The following is an 18,975-nucleotide window of genomic DNA, read 5'->3' as shown; positions in this document are numbered from 1 at the left end:
TGCTCAGGTACAGGGAGCCCCAGCCACTGCTGTCATCTGACTCCTCTCAAAGCCCATTGCCAGAGCTCTCTCCTGCGGAAGAGGAGGAGGAGCCGAGGGTCAGGGATGCTGGGCAGAGACCCAGCAACGCCAGCCAGAGGCGATCAGAGGGGGAGTTGCAGCTTCCGGCGCCAGCACTGCATTGGGGGGTCAGGGACACAGAAGACGTCGTTTCAGGGTGCCGAGGCTTTGGTGCTGGGCAGGAAACAGGAGAGGGGCACTTCCAGATTCTGCAAGTGACTGAGCGGTCATGTTTTTAGCTAGCTCTGCACTGTAAATAGTTATGCACAATAAAGTAATCTTTAGTGTAAGAGGACTCTGTCGTTACTCATGAGCAACACCGTCAGTCTGCAGAAATGGAGCCTACCACCAGCCCCATGCACATTTAGATACCCTGCACCAGGGGTTCAAAGAATGTGAGTGGTCTACAAGCTTCATTCAGGTGGTCTGGGGTGTGTCTGCATCAAATATTCATATTGATGTTTAACTATAATGCACCAAACACAATAAAAATAAGAAGAAGCAATAAACAGAAGCTTCTTTTGTTTCTGATATTGTTTTTTCGTGCATTACTGTTCACAGTTTGTGGAATCTGTTACATAAGAAATAAAAGAAGTGATAAAAATGCAGTTAAAAATCACACAGCATCTAGTACAGTGCATTACAGTTGCTACAACAGGCAGAAAAAACATCATTAAGTGATCCGCTAGGACTATCAGCATTTTTCAACTGGTCTGGGGGCAGGGGAGAGCTTGAGAACTGCTGCTCTACTCAACCTGTTTCCTGGCAGATCTCCCCAGATGACGACGCAGTGGTGGCCCTTCTGTGTGAGTGGGCTGTTAGCCACAAGCGATCTGGGCGCCACAGGGCAATGGTTGTGGCCAAGCTGCTGGAGAAGCGGAACTCTGAGATTGAAGCGGAGGTGAGTGCGGGAGCTCAATTGCAGAGCCGGGCAGCAGTTGTTGGACTACAATGTCCATGATGCGTAATTGACTAGCTGTTCTGGCTGGGACTAATGGCGGTCCAACAGCATCAGGACAGCCACAGATTCACCATCCTTGCTGTAGGGAGAACTTGTAGGGGTGGAAGAAAAGAAAAACTTGCAAGGAATCTAGTGATTTGGGGAAAGCAGCCTCCCACAACCTAGTGTCCTCCAGATGTTTAGGCTACAACTCTCTGTCAGCCCCTGGGACTGATGGGAGTTATAGTCCTGGAAGGCACTAGGTTGGGAAAAGCTGGGGTAAGTACTCTTAAAATCCCACTCTTCCACCTAGACCTGGCTATTAAGGTTTGATGCAGAGTTTGAGTCGGGGGGTGACTCTGAAGCTCACTGGGTGTCCTTGGACAAAATGCTAGTAACAGCTTCTGTTATCACCTCCAGGACATTGGTGTCGTTCTTGCGTGGATGACCATGGCAGTAGCTTTGTTTGCTTCAAAATTATAAGGTTGAATCCTGACAAGACAGAAGTACTGTTTTTGGGGGACAGGGGGCGGGCTGGTATGGAGGACTCCCTGGTCCTGAATGGGGTAACTGTGCCCCTGAAGGACCAGGTGCGCAGCCTGGGAGTCATTTTGGACTCACAGCTGTCCATGGAGGCGCAGGTTAATTCTGTGTCCAGGGCAGCTGTCTACCAGCTCCATCTGGTATGCAGGCTGAGACCCTACCTGCCCGCAGACTGTCTTGCCAGAGTGGTGCATGCTCTAGTTATCTCCCACTTAGACTACTGCAATGCGCTCTATGTGGGGCTACCTTTGAAGGTGACTTGGAAACTGCAATTAATCCAGAATGCGGCAGCTAGACTGGTGACTGGGAGTGGCCACCGAGACCACATAACACCAATACTGAGAGACCTGCATTGGCTCCCAGTACGTTTCCGAGCACAATTCAAAGTGTTGGTTAAAGCCCTCAGCGGCCTCGGTCCTGTATACCTGAAAGAGCATCTCCACTCCCATCGTCCAGCCCGGACACTGAGGTCCAGCGCTGAGGGACTTCCGGCAGTTCCCTCACTGTGAGAAGTTAGGTTACAGGGAACCAGGCAGAGGGCCTTCTCGGTAGTGGCGCCTGAGCTGAGGAACGCCCTCCCAGTAGATCTCAAGGCAATAAGCAGTTATTTTACTTTTAAAAGACAACTGAAGGCGGCCCTGTTTAGGGAAGTTTTTAATGCTTGTTGCTGTATTGTTTTTAATGTTCGGTTGAAAGCTGCCCAGAGTGGCTGGGGAAACCCAGCCAGATGGGCGGGGTATAAATAATTTATTATTATTATTATTATTATTATTATTATTATTATTATTATTACCAACTCTTCTGTTAAAAAAACAAAAAAGCTGTTTAGAAAATCCCCAAAATAAAAATGTTAATAGAATTATAATTAAAACAAGCAAAAACATAACATAGCATAACTTAACATAACATAACTTGGTGGAAGAGAACATGATCGCAAAAAACTGGAGGCACTGTACGTCTGAATACCAGTTGTTGGAAATCACAAGTGGGGAGAGTGTAGAGTGCAGTGCAAAAAGCAGCCACCTGCCCACCTATCTAACCTCTGAAGGCCGGGCAATGTAGAACAGGGTCAGCTGACATCCTTGGAGAGCTGAGAGGCCCATACAGGAGACAGCTGTTGTACCCTGGTTCCTATGCTGTGAAGCCCTCTGTTACTGGGGCAGGCTTTTGCTTCATCCAAAGGCAGCAAACTGCAGAAGCAGGATGGTCTTTGTTTTGACTGTTGAGGGGCTAGGGACTAACCACATCCCTTTCTGCCCAGAGGTGCGGAGACTCAGAAGTGGTGGACGAGAAAGGCTCCATCTCCTCAGGTTCCCTCTCGCCAGTTGTCACGCCCGTCTTTCAGGACGTCCTCATGCAGTTCCTGGACACCCAGGCTCCCGTGCTAAGTATGGGCTCTCACCTTCAACTCCTGGCAGGCCCCGAGGCGGCATTTGGGAAAGCATTGCCTTCCTTCGCTTACCCTTCCTTTGGGGAACTGTGGCTACACCGCTGCTTCCTTACCTGCTCTTCTCCCTTTCCCTGGCAGCCGACCCCAGCAACGAGAACGAGAGGGTGGAGTTCTTCAACCTGGTCCTGCTGTTCTGCGAGCTGATCAGGCACGACGTCTTCTCCCACAACATGTACATGTGCACGCTGATCTCCCGCGGGGACCTGGCCATCGAGCATGGGCCTCGCCCTCCCTCGCCCTTTGACGACACAGCTGATGAGCACGACAGGAAAGAGGTGGAAGGGAGCAGCAGCATGAAGCTGGAGGTGTGGGCCAGGGAAGAGAAGGAGATAGTGCGGGAGAAAAAGGGGAAGTTGCTGTTGGGGGACTTTGGGGCTTGCTTGTGAGGCTTTTAGGATCTGAACGGCTGCCCCTTGTTTCCTGTCTCTCCCAGGACACGGGCTTGTCAGAGTGCCAGATGGACATTGACCACAACTCCAGCGTGATTTTTGATGATATGGAGAAGACAGATTTCTCGGTATGACCTGCCAGGGTGGCCCTGGCCAGGCCCCTTTCTGACTTCAGAAAATTATGGTTTTTTTTGGCGTGTGCCCCCCACCCCAGTGCTGGGGATGTGGGTAGCGCATGCCTTTGGTTTCCTCTGTCTGGAAAGCCCATAAGCATTCTGCTCCCTGAATGCCCATTCAAAGAGGCAGCCAGGGATGAGGGCAGAGCTTGACACAGCCAAAGTCACCTTTTCGTGGCAGCCAAAGTGGGGTTGCGTGCAGGGAGTCAGGTGGCCCTGACAGCGTAAACGTGGGTTAAGTGGGAGAGACAGAAGCAAGTCCTTGGTAGCCAGCTGATTACCCCAGGCTTCCACCTCCCCCTGCGCTGCCTGGTGCTCAATGAAAGGCATGCGGTGAGTGACAGGCTTGTTTGGTGTGTTGGCCACGTGACTATAGCAACCTTGCTTTGGTGTCCTTCCGAGACTGCTTTTTTTGAAGGTAGCCTTTTTCCTCCCCCCATTCCAACTAGTTCAGCGACCTCACCTTGCCTTCTGCATGTGCATTTCTCTTCTCCCCCCACCAGATGTTTTCCCCTCCCATGCACTGTGAGTCTAAAGCCAGCCCTTCTCCGGAGAAACTGGATCTTGAGAAGGACATCAAGCCTCTCCTGAAGGACAGAGTTGCAGACGGAATGCTGGCGTCCCTCTATGACCAGCCTCGGCATATCCAGTACTCCATGCACTTCCCTATTCCACAGGTAGGAGAGGAAGCAGCTCAAGGCTTGCTCTGGATGGAGGGAATAGTAGTAGAAACCAGATGCATAAGACCTAATCTCCACTAAGGACAATAATTGTATTATGCTATCAGTTGTAGTGAATAACATTACACATAGCAGATAAATGCATACCATGTTTACTAAACAATGGAATACAAGTGAAGGTCAGTTTCCACTACACACACTCCCAAGGAACTAGAAGTTAGCTATTTCTGCTGAACTCCAATTAAGTTGTAGCTAGGCTGGAAAGCTTGCCTCTTGTTTTGTATCCATATGAAATTTTCCTACAAAGCATATTAGTTTTTGCATACCATCATGTCAATTTGCAATCAAAACCTTTCGTACATCAAAAGAAGCTTGCCATGAGTTCCAAACAAATATTCAACACAACTAGGCCTATTAAATTAATTAATTAAATTTGTTAGTTGCTTTATCTTGCCCAGGACAACTCGGAGCAACTTCCAACCAACTAACCAGACAGACAGACAGACAGACAGACAGTTAAAGCTCATTAGATACATTAAAACCATGGAGTAAAAAAAAACTACAGTGGTACCTCGCTAGACAAATGCCTCGCTAGACGAAAAACTCACTAGACGAAAGGCATTCGCTAACGAAAGGGTGACTCGCAAGACAAATTTCCATGTAGCAAAATGGTTTGAGCATATTACACTGATCCTGGTGTGACTGCACAGGCTACCAATTAGTTTCCAGGCCCAATTCAAAGTGCTGGTTTTGACCTATAAAGCCTTAAATGGCTCAGGACTGCAATACCTGAAGGACCGCCTTTCTGCATATGAACCTACCCGCCCCCTGAGATCATCTTCTGAGGCCCTCCTTTGTGTGCCTCCTCCTTGAGGAGGTCCAGAGGGTGGCAAAACGAGGACAGGCCTTCTCTGCAGTGGCTCCTTGTCTGGAATGCTCTCCCCAGGGAAGTTCACCTGGTGCCTTCATTACATACCTTTAAGCACCAGGCTAAAATTTTCCTTTTTAACCAGACCTTTGGTTGATTTGATTGACATCCTATGCCCTTTCAAAATGTGTTTTTTTGGGGTGGGTGGGTGGGTTATTGGGTTGTTTTTATTTTGATTATATATTTTGTGGTTTTATATTTTGATTTTGTTCTGTGAACCGCCCAGAGACCTCTGAGTATAGGGCAGTATATAAGTTCAATAAATAAATAAAACAAATAAAACAGAACTCTCTATTTGTCTTCCCCTTGTCTTGAGTAAAGAGAGCCGGTAATGTTTAATACTCTTAATGATAACAGCAGCTTACATTCTATGAACAAGATCTTTGACCTATATAGTGACTAATGCAACATGCAGGTAGTATGGATTCAAATTTCTCCCGTGTCACTTTGAAAAATGTAATCTCCATTAGAATTTGTAGGTCTTTTTTTTAATTATTTATACTTTTCAAATTTATACATTTCATTAATTTTACAATTATTTTAACATTTCAAAGTTTGACTTCCTTCCCCCTCTTTCTGCAGTTTCTTAAATTTATTCTTTAATATCTTCTGCATATCCAAACTCATTTAATTGGCTCATTTAATTATCTACTCTAAATATATATTCTTATGAAACTGCAGGTTATTACAATAATCCTGCCAATTTTTTTATCTGTTTACAGTTTATCTGTATATATTCAATAAACTGTTTCCATTCATTTATAAAAAGTTTGTTATCTTGATTTATTATTCTTCCGGTAAGTTTCTGCATATTCCATTTGTATCCATTCTTCCTTTCCTGGGACTTCTTTCCATTTTGGGGTGAGTGACATTCTTGCTGCTGTAGTTGCATACATAAATAAATTTCTATACACTTTAGGTAGCTCTGTCCCTATAATTCCCTAAAGAAAAGCTTCTGGGTTTTTTTTTACAATGATTATTTTAAACATCCTTTTCAATTCATTATAATTTCCCAGTAAGCTTTAACCGTTAACAAGACCACCACATATGATAAAAAAACCTTTCTCTTTGCATTTCCAAACTTCATTGATTTAGATTTATACATTTTTGCCAGTTTACTCGGTGTTAGATACCAACGATATATCATTTTCATATAATTTTCTCTTAAACCATAACATGATGTAAATTTTATATTCATATTCCACAATCTGTCCTGCCAATTACCAGAATCAAGTGAAACAGAAATAACATTTTGGGCAACACATTCATCTTTATGGTCTACAGTCTACCTAATAATGAAAGATTCATTCTGTTCCAAACTTGCAAATTTCTTTTAATATCTTAGCAGATTTTTAAATAATTGTCTCTATATAAATTTATATTATTTGCTGTTACCCATACACCTAAATATTTAACCTTTCTTTCAGTCTTTAAACTGGGTACATCTTGTAATTTGTTCTTACTCTCCTTCATATTTTTAAGCAAGACTTTGGATTTACCTTTATTAATCTGCTACCTCGCCAATTTTTAAAAATCTCTTACAGTACTTTGAAGATTGACTCTATTGGTTCTTCTACAGATATCACCATGTCATCTGCACATGCTTTTAATTTATATTTTCTCTGTCCTACTCTTTAATATCTTGATTACATCTTATTCTTTGCGCCAGAACTTCTAAAACTGTTACAGTATAAACAACAACAGTGACAACGGACAGCCTTGTCTTGTTCCTTTAGTTATTTTACAGTTCTCAGTCAGAACGCTATTTACCATCAACTTAGCTGACTGGTCAGTATATATTGCCTTAACTCCTTTTATATGTGTCTCCACAACCCATATAGTCTAAAACTTTAAACTCAAAATCCCAGGAAACATTATCAAATGCTTTGTTTAGGAATCAAAATTATATAAGCATTCTTCCATGATTTTGGCAGCTCACCCATATTTAAAATCATATTCATAATGTCCTTTAATGGTTGTATTAGATAATCCTGCAAAGAATTTGTAGGTCTTACTGTGTTTTGATGTCATGTGCAGCATTGTATTTACAGTGAAGGAAATCTTGTTTGGCACTTTTTCCCTTAAGGCTCTCTAAATAGATTTTTTGGTGTGTGTTTTTCATATGTCAACAGGAACAATAGGTTGTGTATAATTTGGGTCTTGTGTTTCTGTTGGACACCTATTTTGTATAAATTTATATTGCTAGATGGGAACAGGCCACTTTGTGTGGTGTTTGAGGTGGCTTCTGCCTGCAGCAGTCCCTCTCCGACTTTTAGCACTGCAGAAATCCATCTGGGGTTTGACAAGTTGCATATTCCACCTGACACCACTTAATTCCCTCCTCACCACTGCTTTCCATGTAGTTGAGATGCTGTCACTTTCCCCTCATTACATCCTCAAGAGCACGAGGGAGATATCATTTGTGGAAGTTGCTTCTGTGTGCTTGTCAAACTTCTGTGCAAATCCCAGTACCTGACCTGAATCATTTGGGTTTTGCTGCCTTTCTGGGTTAGAACAGGGTGGTCCAACATGCAGCCTTCAAGGCCTCTTTTGTCAGCCCTCAACATTTGACACCCCCCCCCATGCTTGCACTGCCTTCCCAAAGCCGAGTAAGCATGGCACTTTGGGAAGGAGGTTTGAGGGCTCTGACAGTGTGCTAGTTAGTGCTTTCCCACCTTTTGAAGGGAGGTGGGAGGGCTCTAGGAAATGTGGGAAATGTGAAAGCCCTGAGTTAGAACATCAATTTGTGCATGCTTCCTCTCCCCCCCCCCCGGACCAATTTATAAAAACATTAATGTGGTTGTCCCCCCTTTTAAAAAAGGTAATATGGTAACTAGCAGGGCTTGGCTACTGACACAAAACAAAGCAACCTATCACCCATCTTATTATGATTAATATTTATTAGTTGCTTTTTTCAGAAACATGAACTCAGAGCGACTTGGAAACAGCTTACAAAGCAGAAACTTGGAGGCAGCTTCTTAGACTGTTATCTGGAGTGGGGTGGGGTGGGGATGGGGGCTGTGGCCCTCCAGATGTTGCTGGACTGCAGCCCCAGCAGCCAGCCTGGTCACTGGCAAGGGATGATGGGAATACAAAGTCCAGCATCATCTTCAGGGCCACAACTTTCCCATTCCTGATCTAACGCATGGTGCAGTGTGGCAAAGATGGCCAATGTGCCATATAAACTTTTTTTCTGCCAGCTACTTTACGCATGTAGATTTAGGAGACAGGGCACAGCTCAGTGGCAGAGTGTGTGCTTTGCATGCAGAACTTCCCAGATCTGACTGCTGGCATTTTCGGCCAAAGGATTTAGATAGGAGGTGATGGGAAAGACCTCATTTTCTGAGACTTGCAAACTGCTGAGGGACAAAGTAGGCCCATCATGGGCTGGGTGGACAAAAGTTCTGATTTACAACATGGCACCTTCCTATGAGCAACTCTTGCATTTTTATCAAAAGCATTTCCCGCTGCCTGCTATGTTATAGAATACTTTATGTTCTCTGCCTTGGTTCACCAACCCTGCACTAAAGAGTGCTGTTTTTGGTTCAGCAGGCCAGACCTTTGTCTGGGCAACCTGCCTGTTGAAGTCCATTGTGCAGGCGCCTGGAAGCCAGTTGGTGGTCAGGTGCTTGGGAACTGCCTTGCAAGGGGCTTTGCTGTTGCTGCAGCACCAAACTGTTTGCATTGAAATGACCACTAAAGCTGAGGTTTTCGCCCTCTATTTTAGCAGCAGTTTCAATGCTGGTGTGGGTGCACCTTGCTCCTGCCTAGTTGTCCCTTTGCAGCCATGCCAGTACCTGCCCACTGCACCTGACATCAGGTGTGGGGCAGGTGAGCATGGTTTAGGGCAGGGGTCAGCAAACTTTTTCAGCAGGGGGCCGGTCTACTGTCCCTCAGACCTTGGGGGGGGGGCGGACTATATTTTGAAAAAAATTATGAATGAATTCCTATGCCCCACAAATAACCCAGAGATGCATTTTAAATAAAAGGACACATTCTACTCATGTAAAAACATGCTGATTCCTGGACCGTCCATGGGCCGCATTTAGAAGGCGATTGGGCCGCATCCAGCCCCCGGGCCTTAGTTTGGGGACTCCTGGTTTAGGGGAAATGGCTTTTAGGTCCCCCACGCCCTGCTTCATTGCGTTTGTGAGGTAGGCAAGGGCCTCTTAACACTGGTATCTGGAAAACTTCCTGCCTGGCAGTAGCAGCTGACACCCATCCCTTCCAATCCCTTACTTCTCAGGAGGAGTCAAGCAGCCACGAATGCAACCAGCGGCTGGTGGTCCTTTTTGGTGTTGGGAAGCAGCGTGATGAGGCACGACATGCCATCAAGAAGATAACCAAAGATATCCTGAAGGTGTTAAACAGGAAGAGCACAGCAGAGACAGGTCTGTGGGGCACCCATGTGTCCAAAGAGCAGGGTTTCCCAAACTTGGGTCTCCAGCCGTTGTTGTTGGACTTCAACTCCCATCATCAGAGTGCTGCTTTTGACCCAAGTGGCCTGTGACCAGGTTACCTGAATGGTCATCTCCAATATCGCTATCATTATCTTGTTGTTACCATTATTACATTTCTTACCTGCATTATGTTTCTTCACCGTAAGGTCCCAGGGCCACATTACAGCAGTGTAAAAACATGATATTAAAGTCAGTTAAAGCAATTTACAATAAAAAGAATAGGGCGGCTCCTAGAAACACACACCTCAGGCGTTGAATGCCAGAATAAAGAGGTGCGTGTTCAGCATGGGACGGACACTGTCCTGTGAAGATGCTACATGTGCCTCTGTGGGAGTGAATTCCATAGCTTAAGTGCTGCCACAGATAGTGAACACTCTCTCCTGGGCTGCTTTCATGCCCTAAACTTCTGAGGGTGGTGGAGCTACCAAGAGGATCTTAACATATGAGAGGGTCTACAGGGAAGGAAGCAGCCTTTCCAGTATCTGGGGCATAATTATTTAGGGCTTTGACCACTAATTTGACCACCTTCATTTGGTCCTGGTAATGAACTGATGATCTGCCAGCCTGCTAAGTTCATCCTCTGAAGGCCTCCTGCAAAGGTTAGGTGAGCCACACCTGGAGAGGAGGCTTTTTATTTTGAGCCACCTAACCTATGGAACGCTATCTTCCAGGATGTTCAGGGGCCCTCTCTGAGATACCTTTCGGGCACCAGGTTAAAAACTACTCTGTTGGCTGAGGTTCTTTGAGGGACAATATACAGTGCTTCTAATTCCCAGCTACCATTCTGTAAACTGCTGCTTTTTGTACTTACCAAGCAATCACAAAACTCATTGCCATTTTCACATTGATTTTCTACTGACATTGTATCGCTTATGGTTCATTTATGCAAATGGAAAATGTGGGGCGTACATTTCTAAGCAAAAGCTAAGCAGTGGCCACCTGGTTTTGTTTTGTTTTTCCTCCTTCTTTCGGTATAGGGGGAGAGGAGGGGCAGAAAAGGAAACGGAACAAGCCAGAGGCCTTCCCAACAGCCGAGGACATCTTTGCTAAGTTCCAACACCTTTCTCATTTTGACCAGCACCTTGTCACCTCTCAGGTATGTGTCTTGTGTGTGAGGACAGGGATCTCCTTTGGTCATGTGCCTTTCAGCTGACTACTGAAAGGCACATGTGTCTCAGGGACAGAGCATGTGCTATGTACATAGAAGGTCCCAGGTTCAATCCCTGGCATCTCCGGTCTATAAAGAGTTACACGCAGCAGATGTTGAGAAAAAGAAAGAAAGCTGCTGCCGGTTAGTGAAGACAGTATTGGACAGTATCCTTCTTCAGGCCATGGGCCATATTCCGTTGTGTACAAGTTTTTTTTTGGGGGGGGGGGGTATGCCAGTGGTGGGTGTGGCCAAAGTAGGCATGGCCAGACACACCTACACACCCCGCTCTCCATCCTTCATCCAGGCAAGCAAGAGATCCCATCACAGTGCAAGGACACATTCCACCCAGGTAAAGTCCCTAGAGGAGGGGGCAGAACAGGGACAGTGAGGGGTGTGGCTTGGGGAGGGGGCATGGCCCGGGACAGACAGAGAAGCCTGGAGGGCTGCACCTGACCCCCTCAGGGCTGACCCCACCCCACCCCCCAGGCGATGTGGACCAACAGGTTGCCTTGATGCAAGGCAGCGGCTTCATAAACGGCGGCTGTTGACCCCCTGCTCCCCAACTCCAGGTATCGCGCAACGTCTTGGAACAGATCACCAGCTTTGCCTTAGGGATGTCCTACCACCTGCCCCTGGTGCAGCATGTCCAGTTCATCTTCGACTTGATGGAGTACTCGCTCAATATCAGCGGGCTCATCGACTTCGCCATCCAGGTGGGCATCTCAAAGATGGGGGCTGATGACAGAAGCCGCCTCAGTCCCCTCTTCATTTCTCTCCCTCCCCTCTTCCTTATAGCAGCCTTTCCAGCCTGATACCCTGTAGATGTTTCAGACTACAACTCCACCTGCACTCATCAGCACAGCTGGCTTGGGCTGTTGCGAATGGTGTTCCAAGACACCTGGATGGCACTTGGTTGGGTCCTGCTGCTGTATGCATTGACCCCACCCCTTCCACAAACCTTGTGCTTAGTTAGGTGGTCTTTCAAACATGGTTGGATTCACAGTTCCCATCATCTCCAATGGTCTTCTTACGTTACCAAATACGATAGCAGTGAGAATGAACAGACAGAACAAAGTTGTACACACCAAATGGAAGTGCAAGTAATACACAAACCATTTGCGCCTTACAGTTAGTCCAGAGGGAGAGAGGCATCCAAGTGACCTGTCTCCACCCACCACCCAGGATCAGAGCATCTTCTCTGTTCTTTCCTCTCACATTCTGCCTTTTGTACTTCATAAAAGAGAAATCTGTTTCTTGCCTTTCTCCAGTCTGCTTCTCCCTCCTCTGTTCCATAGGAACACCAGAAGAGCCCTGCTGGGTCAGGCCAAGGGCCCAGATCCATGTTATTGTACAGTGGTGAACCAGGTTCACTTGAGAATGCCGCAAGCAGGACAGGAGTGCAGTAGTGCTCTTTTCACTTGTGCTCCCCGGCAACTTATTCTGAAGCATGCTGTCTCTGATACTGGAGATACTTTAGTGCAATGTTTCTCAAACCTGAGATTCCAGCTGTTTTTGGATTTCAATTCCCATCATCCCTGACCACTGGCCCTGCTAGCTAGTTGTAGTCCAGCAAACCTTGAAGCTGAGCTGCCTCAAGATAAATCTCACGGCTTCATTTACCAAAACAAAAAGCAAAACTTGGATACGTTTTCACTTTAAAAGGCCCATCACTGTGATGCCTGGCGTGCAAACTGGTTTGATTGTGTTCTCCAGACCCAAGATTCCAAGCTGTTGTTTGCAGCTGGTTGGTGGTCCTTGTTTGGAGGCTATGTGCAAGTCACAGCTTCCTGGATCAGGTGTCGCAACAAATTGTGGCTTTGCCCCAAAGGGAAAGTAATTCATTTAAGCATGTGGGAGAGAGGAAGGACTGTGTGAGCGCAAAACCCCGTGGGGAATTGGCCACTGGCTACTTAGAGAGTTCATGGGTGAGGGGGGCACAGACCTACATCTCCAAGCCCCTCACTATTCTTTTGGAAAACTTCAACTCCTGACCTCTTTCTGTCAACAGAAACAGCTTTTTTAAGGGGCTGGGGACAGAGGTCTGTGAGCCAGTCTGCTGTGTCACTCACATATGCCTCCTTTAATTCCCCCCCCCCCCAATACATTTTCTTGTGTTGAATCCAGCTGCTGAATGAGCTGAGTGTGGTGGAGGCAGAGCTGCTGCTGAAGTCCTCTAACCTGGTGGGCAGCTACACCACCAGCCTGTGCCTGTGCATTGTGGCCGTGTTGCGGCACTATCATTCCTGTCTTATCCTGAACCAGGACCAGATGGCTCAAGTATTCGAAGGGTAGGAATCCAGTGCATCTCAGCTGCTGCTCTAAGGGTGTCAGGGGCCTTGCATCATGTCAGAGCTTCTTGTTGGTGTGGCTCCCCATCCTTAACACCCGGAAATGCCCTGGGGGAGGGGGAGGCGTGGACAGTCCTGCTTGCCCCCTGCATGTCAAGTTTCCCCTCACTGCCCTGCCTTCCATCACAGTTTCTCTCACTTTATTTGTAAACCTGTTGTTACATTTATATCCCACCATTTTCCCCCAAGGAGCTCAAGGTGGCACACATGTTTCTCCCCCTCCCTTCCACTTTTAATCCTCACAACAATCCTGTCAGGGACTGGCAGGATGCTGAAGAGTGCGCCTCAGAGGAAGGGGCTGGAGTTGTGAGAAGGGGGCAATGGTTTGTGGGGACCTGTACTAGTCAGTAGGCAAGAGTCAGAGGCAGGGAAAGCTTCAGAGATGGGAGGCAGGACACAGGATTGGTCAGAAGAAGAGGAGGAAGAGGCAGGTTGGGCAAGTGAAGGGCTAGGTGCTTCCCTGCCCTTTCTTGTACCATTGTCTCCCAGAACCAGGAGGGGATTGAAGAGGGAAGAACAGTGGGAGCTTCCACGCAGGCATAGTCTCTGGCTGTGTGCACACAGGCCTTCGGGGGGAGATACATAAACTGGTGGAGGGTGAGTGGCCCTCTATTGCTGCAAGTGCTCCATAGAGCACAGACCTGGGAATAGCTCCCTATACACCAGACTGGTGATGGGGAGGGGGGGGGGCGCTGATGACAGAAGGCTAGGCTGAGAGACCGTGGCTTGCCCCAAGGTGACCAAGTGGAGGATTGGAACCCTCCCCAACTTAATCCAACCCTCTTGCCACTCCTTCACCCTGCTTTCTTCTGCCCCTTCAGGTTGTGTGGGGTGGTAAAGCACGGCATGAACCGCTCTGATGGATCTTCTGCGGAACGTTGCATCCTAGCGTACCTCTATGACCTCTACACTTCCTGCAGCCACCTGAAAAGTAAATTTGGAGAGCTGTTCAGGTGAGCGCCATCTGGCTGTCTAGGGAGGTGATGCAGGGAAGTTCGTTTTGTTTCTCCTAAAAGGTGGTCCTCACCCACCTTCCTTCCTTCTCCCCACCAGCGACTTCTGCTCCAAGGTGAAGAACACCATCTACTGCAATGTGGAGCCATCTGACTCGAACATGCTGTGGGAGCCCTTGTTCATGATCGACACCATCGAGAATCCGTCGGCCCACAACTTCACCTACACCAACCTGGGCAAGAGCCTCACCGACAACCCAGCCAACCGCTACAGCTTTGTGTGCAACGCCCTCATGCACGTTTGTGTGGGGCACCACGACCCCGATCGGTGAGAGCTGGACTAGGCTGGTTGGGCCCCTGGGCTGGGGCTACCTCTCCTCTTAGTGATACCTTTTAAGGACGTAAGAGCTCTGGGTGGGCTAGACTACAGCAGAGCCGTCTGGCCCACCAGCCCTTCTCCTACAGGAGCCAACAGGCACTTCAGAAGAAAAGTATGAAGCCAATAGGCCTTGCCTACATTTTTGCCTCCCTCCTAGAAGCATATAGCATTTTGTAAAAAAAAATAATGTGATGTTTTTCATACTGCATGATTGCAAGTGGAAAAGCCTTGAAGCAGTTTACAAAAAGAATAAACCAATAAATTCACCATAAAAAACCAGTTGAGAACAATTATTTAATACCCTCAGAAATAATTAAAAGTGACTGATAAGCTAAAACTAGGATCGAAACACCTAGATCAAAACAGCCATTCTACATTTCTGGACAGACCTGCCTAAACAAGTGCAGGTCTCTTAAGAGGTATACTGCTTCTGCATGTGGAGGTTCCATTTAACTGCCACAATTAAATAACCACTGCTAGGTTTCTTCTCCATTTAGTATGTCTTAATTGCCTCTTTTGAAGCCATTCAGGCCAGGGCCCATCACCACCACACCAATGCCTTTCCTTGCGCAGGGTCAACGACATCGCAATCCTGTGCGCTGAACTGACGGGTTACTGCAAGTCACTCAGTGCTGAGTGGCTCGGTGTGCTGAAGGCTTTGTGCTGCTCCTCCAACAACGGGACTTGTGGCTTCAATGACCTCCTCTGCAATGTGGATGTAAGGGCAGGGCCTGGGCTGTGATGGGGGTGGGGACATTGGAGGTTGTGCTGGGTAGAGTGTGCGTGGAGGCTGCTGAGGGTACCTGGAGAAACATCAGGGTGTGAAATCCTTGAGGAGCAACTCAAGGGAACACACAGGATGGTAGAAAGAGGAAGGGCACCTGTTTTACACGCAAAAGGTCACAGGCTCAATCCTGGCATCTCCTGGTAGGGAATCTGCCTCAAACCCTGGAGAGCAGCTGCTGGCCAGTGTAAACAATACTGAGTGAGATAGAGCAATGGTCTGGCTCAGTACGAAGCAGCTTCCTGTGTTCCTATGTCTGCTGCTAGCTAAATATATATTGTGGAGTGCTGCATTTGCTTGAAGGGCTTTACCCTGAGGAATTTTAATCTCTGTCACAAGACATTTCTTTTTTCATTTCTTTACCTTTTCTCTCTCTGTATTCTGTTATTATTCCCTTTAACATTATCTCGTACTATATTTTGGTAAGAACTGCATGCAGGTGAAAGTGACAGACAGTTGGTGAAGGACCCTGTGTGAGAGGCAGGGAAGGTGAGATCTCCCAGGGTGAGAGGCTGGGGGGAGAAAGGGATGCTCCAGGTGAGAACTTGGAGAATGCTACCTTTTCTTATGGGACAAAAGTTGGGTGAGAGAGGGCTTTTTGTAATTTTTAATCCTTTCTCTTTTATCTCTTTCCTTCTTTTTATTGTTTTTTGTTTAGATCAGTTTGTTTCTTAATTATATTATGAAAAGTCTTAATAAGACTTTATTTAAAAGAAAGAAAGAGAGAGAGAAATACTCTCCAGCCTGAGGCTATGGCATGACGTGGTCTTGTGTGTGGATTGCTCTTGAGTGATTCCAGTTCCACAGAAGCAACCTTTTTTTTTAATTAAAAAAGAAAGCCTCAGCTGTGGCCTTCTCCTCCCCTTAGGTGAGTGACTTGTCTTTCCATGACTCCCTTGCCACGTTCGTGGCCATCCTCATTGCTCGCCAGTGCCTCCTCCTTGAGGACCTGATCCGCTGTGCTGCCATCCCCTCATTGCTCAATGCTGGTGAGTGCCTGCTTGCAATGGCTGGGGCCCTGCTGCCTAGTAAGGGACCAGTCTCTGATTCTGAGGGCTGCCTTGCAAATGGAGGCCTGCCCACCCTCCTTTAAAAGTAGAGGGTCAGCTCAGATCAATTGCCACTGGTGGTTTTACCTTTCTGCAGCTTGCAGCGAGCAGGACTCGGAACCCGGAGCCCGCCTAACCTGCCGGATTTTGCTCCACCTCTTCAAGACCCCGCAACTGAACCCCTGCCAGCAGGACAGCAGTAAGTGATTGCTCCTTTGGGGCTTGCCCTCTTCCATGTCTCTTCTTGCCCTGATGGAGAATGCTGTTCTCCCCGAACCCTCTTTCCTGCTGTGCAGGTCATGGTCAACCTGTTGCTGCCGACAGTTGTCTCTCCAGCCTATGGGGCAGAGCATCCCCCATGGGGTAGTGTCTGCAAGTTCTTCCCTTAACTCCATTAACTGATCCTAAACACACAGAGAAACAGACACTCTTTTACCACCTCCTCCTTGCTTCCTTGCTTGCTGTGTCTCCTGACTTGGCCAGCTGGTGACATCTGCCCTTCTTTCTCATGGCTGGTCAAAACCACCTTCCCAGATTGACTGAGCCAGCCTTTGCCCTGGTGACCAGTCAGGCCTCTGGTGCCTTATGGTGACTCCCTGTGGCCACAGTAATGCACTGGATAGCCCTAAATATCTACACAGTAGCTACTAGCTGGGATAGCTAAATGGAAGTCTCCATTTATTGCTGGGATGCCTACCCTGTGACAGTCCCAAGAGTTATCAGACTCCAACTCCCATAATCTGTAGCCATTGGTCATGCTGGCTAAGCATGATAGGAACCCCTCTTAGGGCTCCTCTTAGGTTGAGAGCCAGCAGGTGTCTTGAGCACTGTGGCTGGGTCTGGCCACCATTCCATTCTATTCACTGCTTGATTGTCAAGAAAAAGCCCAAAAAAGTTTACAAAAAAATAAAAAAGCAGGAGAGTAACTTTGTAGGCTTATTTACAGGGCTATCATTACTGTTTCCAAAAAGATCACAAAGAAATCAAGGTCTGCCCAATGTCCCAGGGAGGAGGCCAGCAAACACTTCTCACAATGTCCTGAAGGCTCCATTCTTGACCAGAATTTTTTTTATCAGCGTAGCTTTCCCAAGCACCAAGGCTTTAACAATAAGCAATGGCTAAATGCTCTGTACAATGACACCATCCTGGCTGCTCTGTGTTCACCAGCTACTGCATTGCCTTTGGGTGCCTTTTTGTCTCCCAGCTTGGTCTGGAGTATTCATAATCGGTTCACAGCAAGAGCTTTTCCCTTGCCTTTTCACCTTGCTACAGGCAAGCCGTCAGTGGGCATCCGCTCTTCCTGTGATCGACACCTGCTGGCTGCTTCCCAGAACCGCATTGTGGACGGAGCCGTGTTTGCTGTGTTGAAAGCTGTCTTCGTACTGGGTATGTGCCTGGGGAATGTAGGTTCCTGTCTCCAGGAATGGGAGGAGATGGGCACAGTCCTCCTCATCTGAGAGGCACAGCAACATGTGGCTGTTACATGTGGGTCTCTGCCCTGGGTCACCCTTGCTCCTGGTTGCAGGGGACGCTGAACTGAAGGGCTCTGGCTTTTCCCATCCGGCCGGGGTGGATGATCTTGTGGAAGATGACAAGAAGCCTGCAAGCCGGATGGTTTCCATAGAGACAGCCAGCTTGGACGTTTATGCCAAGTATGTCCTGAGGAGCATCTGTCAGCAGGTGAGCATAGTGGGCTTTGTTTGCCCTTTTGTTGCTCCTGCCTCCCGTTCCACGGAGACAGGGGTGGTGGACAGGTTTCAGCCAGAGTTCCGGCTTGTTGTGTGAGGTCCCCATGGGTTCGTTAACCTGCCTTAGAAAACTCTGGGGACATGGTTGAGTTCCAGAATATGAATGGACCAGGGGACTGTTCTTGTTGAGACCCACAACCTGGAGACCTTGGCAGAGAAATCAGATGACGGAATGTTCAGTCTACATCCAGTGGGTTAGGAATTGCCCCAGCACTTCCTTTGTGGCCCTCATGGACAGAGCCCTACCACTGTCCTCAAATTCAGAGGATTTCCACAGAAGCCAGAGGCTGCAAAATAAGGTGAAGGCCCTCTAATGATGAGGATGATGATTTTAACCAAGCAGTCAGCAGCTCTTGGAAGACACTCCAGCCGACCCTTAGACATCAGCCCCCTGCAGCCCCCTGCAGAGACAATGTCTACAATAGCTTCCCTTAGCAGGTGCCCTTGGAGCTGTCCAAGGTCCTGTTCTTTTCATTACACTACAGTGGTACCTCTGATTACGAACGCTTCTGGTTATGAACGCTTCAGGTTATGACCTCCGCTAACCCAGAAGTAGCTGCTCTTGGTAGTGAACTTTGCCCCAGGATGTGAATGGAAGTCATGTGCCAGAGGCATGCATGCAGCAGGAAGCCCCATTAGCAAAAGCACACCTCGGAATAAGAACAGTTTCAGCTTAAGAATGGACCTCCAGAACAAATTAAGTTTGTAACCAGAGGTACCACTGTTTTGTGAACTTCAAACTCCCACAGATCTAGACTGTCCTTTCTCCTTCCCTGCCCTGCAGTTTCAGACCTCTCCTCAGGAGTGTCTCCCTCTACAGTGCAAGAGAAAGGGCCCAGTGTGGGAGCCTTGACTCACACTACAGCAGTCCAGCTGTGACTCAGCTGGCCATAGGCTGCTCATTGCCTTGTGCCATGTGGCTTTGGTAACATGCTTGG

At 47.6% G+C, this 18,975-nt stretch overlaps 1 protein-coding gene across 1 annotated transcript in view; it reads left to right on the top strand.

The window, feature by feature from the left end:
* MED12 (mediator complex subunit 12) overlaps nucleotides 1-18,975 on the top strand; it is a 48,396-nt gene that overhangs the window by 11,918 nt on the left and 17,503 nt on the right. The window contains exons 11-26 of the mRNA XM_033137294.1: nucleotides 830-961; nucleotides 2,805-2,931; nucleotides 3,072-3,298; nucleotides 3,427-3,510; nucleotides 4,062-4,235; nucleotides 9,413-9,557; nucleotides 10,604-10,722; nucleotides 11,346-11,489; nucleotides 12,901-13,064; nucleotides 13,946-14,077; nucleotides 14,178-14,405; nucleotides 15,030-15,174; nucleotides 16,109-16,229; nucleotides 16,387-16,488; nucleotides 17,562-17,675; nucleotides 17,815-17,969. Of these exons, the coding sequence (XP_032993185.1) occupies nucleotides 830-961; nucleotides 2,805-2,931; nucleotides 3,072-3,298; nucleotides 3,427-3,510; nucleotides 4,062-4,235; nucleotides 9,413-9,557; nucleotides 10,604-10,722; nucleotides 11,346-11,489; nucleotides 12,901-13,064; nucleotides 13,946-14,077; nucleotides 14,178-14,405; nucleotides 15,030-15,174; nucleotides 16,109-16,229; nucleotides 16,387-16,488; nucleotides 17,562-17,675; nucleotides 17,815-17,969 (2,313 nt within the window). The remainder of the gene's footprint in view (nucleotides 1-829; nucleotides 962-2,804; nucleotides 2,932-3,071; nucleotides 3,299-3,426; nucleotides 3,511-4,061; nucleotides 4,236-9,412; nucleotides 9,558-10,603; nucleotides 10,723-11,345; nucleotides 11,490-12,900; nucleotides 13,065-13,945; nucleotides 14,078-14,177; nucleotides 14,406-15,029; nucleotides 15,175-16,108; nucleotides 16,230-16,386; nucleotides 16,489-17,561; nucleotides 17,676-17,814; nucleotides 17,970-18,975) is intronic.

This window comes from Lacerta agilis, chromosome Z (assembly GCF_009819535.1).
Source record: "Lacerta agilis isolate rLacAgi1 chromosome Z, rLacAgi1.pri, whole genome shotgun sequence".
Lineage (NCBI taxonomy): Eukaryota > Metazoa > Chordata > Lepidosauria > Squamata > Lacertidae > Lacerta > Lacerta agilis.
The sequence above is the reverse complement of the archived record's forward strand: the minus strand, read 5'-3'. Positions and strand labels throughout refer to the sequence as shown.